This window comes from Opisthocomus hoazin, chromosome 38 (genome assembly GCF_030867145.1).
Source record: "Opisthocomus hoazin isolate bOpiHoa1 chromosome 38, bOpiHoa1.hap1, whole genome shotgun sequence".
In the NCBI taxonomy this organism is placed as follows: Eukaryota; Metazoa; Chordata; class Aves; order Opisthocomiformes; family Opisthocomidae; genus Opisthocomus; species Opisthocomus hoazin.
Genome location: NC_134451.1, coordinates 1,523,920 through 1,533,690, shown reverse-complemented (window position 1 = coordinate 1,533,690; position 9,771 = coordinate 1,523,920). Strand labels below are relative to the sequence as shown.

General features: G+C 68.5%; 1 protein-coding gene across 1 annotated transcript; it reads left to right on the top strand.

Annotated features, from left to right (window-relative positions):
- The first annotated feature begins 354 nt into the window (after positions 1–354).
- Positions 355–8,555, top strand: LOC142365368 (MAP kinase-interacting serine/threonine-protein kinase 2-like). Its single transcript, XM_075446103.1, is given in 16 exon segments — positions 355–408; positions 509–595; positions 808–865; positions 2,466–2,494; positions 2,799–2,910; positions 3,078–3,158; positions 3,304–3,401; positions 4,401–4,480; positions 5,007–5,080; positions 5,171–5,275; positions 5,601–5,656; positions 5,807–5,902; positions 7,349–7,549; positions 7,644–7,808; positions 7,916–7,959; positions 8,230–8,555. Coding segments are annotated over 16 exon segments (1,608 nt in total). The 3' UTR covers positions 8,498–8,555.
- The last annotated feature ends 1,216 nt before the right edge of the window (positions 8,556–9,771 follow it).

Here is a 9,771-nt window from a genome sequence, read left to right as displayed (position 1 = left end):
GTGACGGGCTCCCACGGTGCCACCCAGCCGGGGTGGGGCCGGGGGGGGGGCTGTGCTGTGACCCCCTGCCGCGCGCAGGGCTCGCGGCTGAGCACCGCCCCGCTCGTGACACGCGTGGGCTGGGGTGGGGGGGGACACTGGGGGGTGTCCCTGGGGCTCCCCGCAGCCCGCCCGGTGCAGCCGGGGGGGTCTGGGTGGGTCCCCGCCCCTGGGTGCAGTGCGGGGGGTGGGGTGGGGGTGTGTCCTCCCGGGGGGCGGTGTCACATGGCGGGGGCGGGGTGGGGGGGGCGGAGCCTCTGCCATAAAGCTCCGGGGGGGGGGCAGGGGAGCATCCCCTCCCGGCGGTGCGGAGCGATGCGGAGTGGGGTGGGCTGCGGTACCCCTGGCAGCAGCGGCTCTGCGGGGCCGGTGAGCGCCGGGGGGGTTTTGGGACCGGGGGGGCTCCGTGCGGGCCCCGTGCGGGCCGCAGCCCCCTGACACCCGCCCCCCCGGGCTCCTCTCTCCGCAGGTCTCGTCCCACCCCTGGCACCCCCCCGATGTCTCTGGCCGCTCCTCCACATCCCTCCCCCCTTTCCCGGTTTATTTTCCTGTTTTTGTTGGTTGGCCGGTTGGGCTTTTTCCTACCCCGCACCCCTCCCGTGTTTCTCCCTGCCCCCTCCCCGCAGCAAGATGGTGCAGAAGGAATCTGAGAACCCCGGTTTCCACCGCTCCGTCAAGGTAAGGGGGTGCTCCCCACCCCCGTGATGCTCCGGAGGGGGGGGAGGGTGCTCTGGGGGGCGGACGGAAGGGTGCGGGGTTGGGGTGCAGGTCTGCTGCGGCCGGATCCTGCGATCTGCAGCGCTCTGCGCCGCATCCTCTGCCCGGGGTAGGGGGAGGCACGGACACACATCAGCGACCTCCCCCCTTCCCCCCACCCCCGAGAAGGGAGGGGAGCGCCCAGGGTGCTGCCACCCAACCCGGGCCACAGGACCCACCTGTCCCCCCACCCTAGGGCTCGGGGTGCTCCCCGAGGGGGGGTCAGACACCCCCCACACCCCTCCCCCCCGCAGCAAGGCTTTGCTCACCCCGCTGCAGCTCCCACGGGTGTCCCCCGTGGGGTGGGTCAGCGGGTGGGCTGCATGTCCCCCCCCCCAGCTGCACCCATTCACCGCACGTCTGTGAGCAGGGGCTGGGGGGCTGCCGGGCCCAGCCCAGGACCTGTTGTGCGAGGGCCAGATCCTGGTAAGGGGGCTGCAGCCGGGGCACCAGGACCCCTGTCCCTCCCGGGCGCTGTCACGCGAGGGGGGTGCGAGGGGGGGGGTCTGGGTCCCCCAAACGCTGGCTCTCGTCAGCTGGGCATCTTCGTGGGAGCTTTGTTTACTTTGGCTCCCGGGGCTGCGAGGGATGCTGGGAGCTCACCCGAAACCTGCCCGGCTTATTTTAGCTGACACCTAATCCTGCTTTGAGGACTTCTGGCTGGGGTTTGGGCCCCCCCTCCATCCCCCCCACCACGGGTGGTTAGGGACCAGGACGGGGGGGACATGGGGGACACCTCGGATGCGCTGCCGCAGCCACCGCGCAGCGTCTGCCCTGTGTGTCCCATCCCCCAAACCTTTTGTGCGCCGGTGCTGCGGCAGCGGGCAGGGCCCCCTCTCCCCCTGTACCCCCTTGGGGCCCCCCCGGGAGGCCTCATCCTGCCCACGGTGCAGGGCCTTGGGCCCGAGCCGCTCGTCCCCACCGTGACATGGGGGCCTTGGGGGGGGCTGGAGGGTGACACCGCACTCCGCAAACCCTGATACTGTCTTTTTTTAGGGGGGGCGGGGGGGGGAATCTGGCCAAACGCTGCGCAGGAGCGTTTTCAGGCATCAGGAGTGGTGCTTGGTTGGGGGGGATGCTCCTGGCATCCCCGCACCGCGATGGGGACCCCCCGGCCCCCCGAGAGCCGCCCTGGCAGCAAACAGGCGCTCTCGGGCTGTTTCTGGTGGCGGTGGCCGGGGCTGGCTGCTCCCGCGCCGCGCTGGGGCTGGCAGCTGGCCCGGGCACCGGGGCACCGGGGCGGGTTGGGGAATGCCGCCGGGAGCTGCTGCCTCCACCCAAACAGATTTCGTAACCCCGCGGAGGACGGGGCCCTTTCGCCTCGCGGCCGGGTGCCCCCGGCACTGCCCCGTCCCGCGGTGGGGTGGCTCGGGGGGGGCTGAAGGTCCCCATGTCCCCTTTGGGGTGCTGGGGGCGGAGGCGCTGGGTTTGGGGTGGGGGAGGCAGTGGTTCCCACACCCATCACCCATGCGGGGTGCAGGGAGGGTTGGGAGCGGGGCCCGATCCTGCCAGGTCACGGGCGTCACGCAGCCACGGGCACGGCGCTCACCGGAGCGGCGCTGAGTGGGCTCCGGCCCCCCCGTGACCTTGCGGGGAGGCGGGAGGACGCGGTGCGGTGGCTCCGGAGCCCGTCCTGCCCTGTGGCTTTTCTTCCTCCCCCCCGGCTGTAGTTCAGGTCGGGGTGGAGATTCGGGGCTGGGTTGGTACGCGCAGCCCCAGTCCCTCTCATCATCGCCTGCGTGCCGGCCTGGGGCTGCTGGCGCGGAGGCATGACCCCGCGGCAACATCCCCGGCAGGAGACGTGGTCAAACCCTTCCTCCTCCTCCTCCTCCTCTTCCTCCGGCTCTGCCGCATCCCTCTGGCAGCAGTGCCGTGAGCCGGTGCCCTGCACGAGCAGGGTGTGTGCCCAGGCCAGTGGCGTGCCCGGCTGCGTGCCCGGACCGGGCGGGCGGCGGCGGCTGGTCCGGCGGCTGCCGTCTCACTCCTGTTCTTGGCCCCTGCAGGAACAAAATCCCTTCGAGGTGGCGTTTGACCTGGAGCTCGACAAGTCCAGTGACCTGGAGCTCGACAAGTCCAATGACCTGGAGCCCGTCTCTGAGTGCCCATCCCATCCTGGTGAGCTGCGGGTGTCCACCCAGGGGGGTGCCCTCACCCTGGACCCCGGGATGTCGGCCCTCTGCGTTGCCCTGAAGGCGCTGGGGGGCTGCCCCGGGGCTGGCGATGCTGGGGGGAGCGCAGGGTGGCCGGGGGTGACTCACGCCGGTGGCTTTGCTCCGGCGCAGATGTGCCTTTGAGTCAGCCCATCGACACCCCCAGCACCAAGAAAAGGAGCAAGAACAACAGCTTCTCCGGCAGGTTCGAAGGTGAGCGGGGCTGCCCAGGGACCCCAGGGGTCCCCCCCGGGCTGCGGCAGGGCTGGGGCCCTCCTGGTGTCCCCAGGCTCAGGGACAGCCGTGGTGTCCCGTGCCGCGGTGGGGCCGGCAGCTCAGGCGCCCTCTCTCCTGCCAGATGTTTACTGGCTGTGCGACGAGGTGCTGGGAGAAGGGGCCCAAGGCAGAGTCCAGACCTGCGTTAACCTCATCACCAACAAGGAGTACGCAGTGAAGGTAAAGCTCCGCGGGGCTTGGGGCTGCAGAGCCGGCTCCTGCCCACCCCCTGCCTTCAGTTTCTCCTTCTGCCCTCCACATCCTGGGCTCCTGGCTCTCCTGGCTGTGCGGAGCTGGCACAGGACGACGGTTTCACGGAGTAGGGGGGATGGAGAGGGGCAGGAGCGGGGCAGGGCCAGGCCACACAGGTGGCACGCTGTCCTCTGCCACCGCCCAGCTGCAGGACCTTGGTCAACCCCCTTAGCCACGCTCCTACCCCTGTAAATTAGGGCAGACGCGAGATTAAATTAACGCTTGCGCCACGTCTAGGGACTTGGGGCAAGCAGGGGCATGTGGTGTGGCAGGGTGGCCAGCCCCCGCTCGCCCCAGGGAGGGTTTTCTGCCCCCGCGAACACTAGAGGGGTCGGGGTGAGCCAGCTGCTTTTGGGGTCGGGGATGGTGGTGCCGCGTCCCTGCACCCCACAGGCTCCCAGTCACGGCGTTGGGGGGCTGGGACAGGCCCTGTGTCCAAACGCAAGGGGCACTTGGCTTCCCCTGTTGCCCCCGGGTGCTTTTGGGTGCCCAAGCAGGGAAACTGAGGCAGGGGGAGGGCTGCATGGCGGTTGGGTGTTCAGTGTGCCCCGAAGGGCTGGGGGTCAGTGGGACCACCCAGCTCTCCCCCGCGGGTGGAGACCCCCTGCTCACCCCATGGCACGTCCACCAGGCACCCGCTGTGCCAGCGCCCGGCGGGGCGAAGGGCCGTGCTCCGCAGCCGGGGCGGCTGCGCCGGGGCTCGGCCGCGGAGCTCGCCTTGGCCGCGGGCCCCGGGAGGGAGCGGCTTGGCCCCACCACCGGGAACAGCCTGTTCTGCTGCCTTAACCCCTTCGGGCACCCCCCGCCTGCCTCTGCCCGGCCCCGGGGGTCCCCAGCGCCGGCTGAGTTGGAGCGCAGTGGTTGCCGGCCCCGGTCCCTCTCCGGCAGCAGTGCCTCTCCCTGAGTCTCGCCCGCTTTGTCTTGCAGATCATCGACAAGCGCCAGGGCCGAGTCTTCAACAGGGTCTTACGGGAGGTGGTGATGCTGAATCTGTGCCAGGGACACAGGTACCGCAGGGCAGCCGCCGTCCCCATCCCCCACGGTGGGCACAGGGTGCGGGCTGAGACCGGGCTGACGCTCGAGACACCCATGGGCGGCAGGCAGGCCGCCCTCCTGCACGGCTCTCCCTCTGCGTGGCCTCGCCGGGAGCATCCCGAGGCGACGTGGAGCCGCTTGCCATGACGAAGGGGCCGCGGCGGCCGAGTTGGAGCGGTGCCGAGGGGCGAGCCGAGCTGCCGCCGCGGCGTTCGCCGTCCCGCCGCGGAGAGCTGCTGAGCGGGGCTGTTTCTGGAGCGGGGCGAGCGAGCCAGGAGGGTCTGCGAGCCATTAGGGAGCAGGGCCCGGCGCTGGAAGCCCCTCTCCCCGCTGGAATGTGGCCGGGGGCCCCAGCCGCGTGGTTTCAGTCGCTGGAAACCCGATTTTCTCCTCCGTTGGCCCTCCCCCAAGGAGCCATGCGGGGTGGGGGGCTGCGGGGAGGGGGGGACCCTGCGATCTTTTTGGGCGGATGCCGGGCTGATGCCGCTGTCCCCGCAGGAACATCCTGCAGCTGATCGAGTTCTTCGAGGAGGAGGACAGTTTTTACCTTGTGGTTGAGAAGATGAGGGGAGGTGAGTGCGGTGCCGGGGCAGGGGGAGCGGGGGCGGCGGGAGCCCCCCCCAACACCCACGAGCCCCCACTCTGCTCTCGCCCGGCCACAGGCTCCATCATGACCCACATCGAACAGAGATGCCGCTTCAACGAGCTGGAGGCCAGCATGGTGGTGCGGGACATCGCCAGCGCCCTGCACTTTTTGCACATCAGAGGTGAGCCGAGCCACCCCGGGGTGCAGCCGTGCCCCCCCCCAGCCGGGGGGTGCTGCCCCCCCCTCCTGCCCGGGGAGCAGGGGCCGGTGCCGGCCGCGGGCGCGCAGGGTCAGGCCCGGCTGCGTCGTGTTGTCGTGGTGCGCAGCCTGCTCCTCCGGTTTGGCCGGGACTCGGGGCCAGCAGCAATTTGTGCCCTTCGCCGTGACGCGGGCGGTGATTTGGGGTGGGGAGGGAGGGGTCCCTGTGCCGCCCCCAGACCTTCTGCTGTGGAAATCTTGGGGGGGGGCAGGCTTTTCCACTCATTGCCTCTTCTCCCCCCTCCCAGGAATTGCTCACAGGGATTTAAAACCAGAAAATATTCTGTGCGAGCGCCTGGACCAGGTGAGCGGGGAGCAGGGGGTGGTGCCGGGGCTGGGGGAGCCCTGGTTCCCCGCGGGGGATGCTGCTGCGGCAGCTGGGGCTCGAACGCGGGGCTGAGGGTACCCGGGGGCTGCTGGGGGGGGTCACTGGCCGCCTCTCCCCCCTCCCCAGGTCTCCCCCGTGAAGATCTGCGACTTCGACCTGGCAAGCGGCATCAAATTCACGGACGATTCCTTCCCCATTTCCACCCCGAAGCTGTTCTCGCCGGTGAGCGTGCAGACCATGGGGCAGGGGGGGTATAATGTCGATGGGGGGGGGGGGGGTGGAATGTCCCTGGAGGGCCCCCCTCAGGCTTTGGGCTCCCGTCGCTGCGGGACCCCCCTCAGCAGCGGCGGGCGAGATGCGGTTCTGTAACGCGGGGGGGCCGGGCAGCGCAGGGGGGCCTGGCGCAGAGCCCGGGCTGCCGTGAGCCTTAGCAACAGCCGGCCCCGGCGGAGGCGGCTGCGCGGAGGCTGCGCTTTCGGGGAGAAGTGGGTCAGGCGAGGGGCTGGGGGGGCCACAGTGATCCCCCCCCGCCCCACTCAGGTTGCGGGTGAGAGGGAGCCGGGGCTGCTTGCGTGCGGTGCAGCCCCTGCAGGGTGGACAACCCAAAAGCTTCTGGGTGCCCCTGTGTTGCAAGGAGCTGTCTCACATTTGGGGGGGGGCACATACCAAGCCTGCCCCCCCCTGCAGAAAGCCCTGCTCCCCTTATCACCAGCAGCAGGGCCCCCCCGTGCAGGGTGTTGCCCTGTGCCCCACTGTTTTCGGGGTGCTCACGGTGTTTCCGGGGTGCTCACATGCTGGGGGGGGCCAACGCAGGGTGCCCAACAGCCGAGGTGGGGGCCAAAACACCCTCCCCACCCTCCTCGTTCCTCTGCGTTTCCCCTCCGCCTGGGGGAGAACCTGAATTTCTGAGGTGTCCTGAGTTTCCCGTTCTCAGCAGCGGGGGCAGAGGGGGGTGGGTGCTGCGGTCCCTGCCGGGTGGAAGCCCATGCAGGGTGCTGCGGGTTGGGCTTGTGTGGGTGTTTTTCTTCTTCTTGCGGTGGCATCAGCTGCCGAGGCCGGCGAGGCCTCTCGTTTGGAGGCCTCTCGTTATGTTACGGGGTGATTATCTGCTGGCTGCAGCTCTGCTCTCCCCTGGTCACGAGGCGGTGCGGGCTGCGGGTCGGGTCACGTGCGCTGGAAAGCCCCAGAGCCCCGGGAGCCGTGGGGGAACCATGGGGGAACGGGACCGCTGGCTCTCGCCTCGCGCCAGCGGTAGCTCCTCCGGCACCGGATCCGGCGCCCGCTGCGGCGGCCCTGCCCGCGTCAGGCAGGGGAACAGGCAGAGCCGGCTCCGTCCCCGCCGCCGTGTCCCGGGCGATGGGACGGACGCTGCCCCGCTGAGCCGGCCCGGTGGCGGCAGTGCCGGGGGGGGTCTGGGGGGGGCGTTGTACCCCTTCAGGGTTTTATTTTTTTTGGGGGTGGCAGGGCTGTGACATCCCCTGCGTGGCGATGGGAAACCTGGCCGGGATGATCTGCCCTGCCAGGACCAAACCCGGGAAGCGGCCGTGTCTGCACCCTCATTTTGGAGGGGGTAGCCCCTTAGTTCTGGCAGACCCCCCCCCCCCCGTCTCTGAGCTCTGCCCCATCGCTCCCCTGTCCTTTGGGGCTCACCCCCGCCTCTCCCCGCAGTGCGGCACCGCCGAGTTCATGGCCCCGGAGGTGGTGGAAACTTTTTACAGCCACAAGGAGGTGCCCAGCTACGACAAGCGCTGCGACCTGTGGAGCCTGGGCGTCCTCCTGTACAACATGCTGAGCGGGTACACCCCCTTCATGGAACGCTGCGGCTCCGACTGCGGCTGGGACATGGGCGAGATGTGCAACACCTGCAAGGTGCGTGGCGGACCCCGGCAGTGCCGAAACCCGCCACTGGCTTGGCAGCACCCCTCCCAGCTCAGCCCCTTTTTTATTTCCCCCCCCCACCTAGAAAATGATCTTCAAGAGCATCCGGAAAGGGAAGTACGAGTTTCCCGAAAAGGACTGGGCGCACATCTCCCCTGCGGCCAAAGATCTCATTTCCTGTCTGCTGGTGAGAGATGCCAACAAGCGGCTCACCGCGGCCCAGGTCCTGGAGCACCCCTGGGTGCAGGGGGTGAGTGCTGCTGCCCCCCCTACCCCCTCCCCCACTCCCGAAAGCCGGGGTGGGGGGACACCCCATTGCGGGGTGCTCGGCTCTGACGCGGCTGTGTTTCGTTGCAGTATGCCCTGGATAACAGCCTGCTGACCCCCATCATCTTGTAGAGGTGAGCGTGGGTGGCCCTGGGGTGGGGGTGGGGGACACATTCCAGCCCCCCCAAATCCTGGCTCCTCTCCCCAGTGAGCCGCTCTCGGCTCTGCTCGGCTGCGGCTCTCGCCATCTGGGCAGCGGTTGCAGCACGTGATTCGGGCTGGAGCCGTGTTTTTGGTGCCTGACCCATCTGGCGTGGCATGCGCGCGAGGGGACACCCCGATATTTGCCCCCCAACCTCCCTGCAGCCCCCCGCATCCCACCCTGAGCCGCTTTCTCCCCGCAGGAAGAGCAGTGCCAAAGAGCTCACCTCCTTTGCCGCAGAGGCCGTTGCTGTCAACCACCAGCTGACACAGCGCGACAAGGACGAGGAAGAGGAGGTGGAGGAGGAAGCACAGCCCATCACCATCAGTGCTACCTCATGGGCCATGCACCTCTACCTCCCCTCTGAGTCCAAGCTGGCCAAGCGGCGGCAGAAGAGCAACCTGGTCAAGGCGGTGGCTGCTGGGCAGCACCTGGTAGCCCCCGTGGTCCTGGTGGCTGACCAAGTCTGAGCTGCACCCCTCGGACCTCTTGTACCCCACGTCTCCCCCATCCTATATTTTTCTTCCCTCCCCCCCAACCCCCCACCATTTCTGGCTACTGACAAGATCAGGACTCGTCCCTGCGGCTGGTTTCTAAGATTTTGCTGATCTTGTAGGTCTGGGGTTGGGAGGGTTTGTTGAAGATCTGTTTTTTAAGGTATTAAATCATTAAGGTTGTTTCACCCAGGACATCTGACTGACACACGGACTTTTGTTTCCCCGACTCTTGGTTTCTCCTCTGACATTTTTTCCTCCCTCCCTGACACCAAAGGACTCTCTGTATCCGCGGCCGCTTTGCCGAGTTCAGCTCATTTCATGCTGTGAACAAAAGGCCCTCGGTCGCGTTTTCGACAACGGGAGTTGCGTTTTAACCTCGTCCCTCCCTTCGGAGCTGCGGGTCTTTCTCCGATGTTGGGGTCGATCCCACAAACCCCCCCTCCTGGGGGTCTGGGAGGCATCTCCCGGGCGCAGGGACCCCCGCCGTCCCGTGCTCGGGGGCATCCCCGGCTGCGCTTCGAGGGGCTGCGGCGGGCAGGGAGCAGCTCGGGCCGGGGAGAGACGGTGCCAGTGAGGGAGCAGCTCCCGTCCCACTGAGCCGCCCTCTCTCCTCGGCAGCCTGCTTTCAGAATAAGCTATTCACCCCTTTTTTTCTTTTTTTTTTTTTTTTTAAATTTTTGGTTTTAAACTGCTAGCTGTGCTTTTCTGCAGGGCATGGAGAAATGTCTTCCTTTCCCCCCGCGCTCCGGCCGGCGGCTCCCCAGGGGCAAGGTCAGAGCCGGGGGGATGCTCAGGCGCCTGGGGCCGTGCGTTGCACCCCTGTTTGTGGAGGGGGGGGCTCACCAGTGGCTGGTGGAGGTGCAGGGCAGGATGAGGTCTCCAGGGCGGCTGGAGCAGCCAAAAAATAATACCCCTGCGGGAATAGCGGGGTGCTCTGTGGGAAGGGAAGGACCCCCCTTTAAAGAGCGCTGGGACTCGCTGCAGGGCAGTGTGACCTGGCGTGGCTTCGGGCTGTCCCCGAGGCTGCCGTGGCCGGAGGGTCTGGGGGTGCCGAGGGTGCCGAGTGCCCCAGGATGTGCCGGTGGGCGAGCGGCCGGGCTGGCGGCAGCACCCGAGGGCCACGGCACTGGGGAGCAGCTTGGGAAGGGCTCGGGATGCGGGGCCGGAGGGTTTGGGGTCGCGGCGGCAGCGCAGGGTGGGACGGGCGGCTGGGGAGAGCTGGGCATGCGTGTTCATGTGTGTGCATC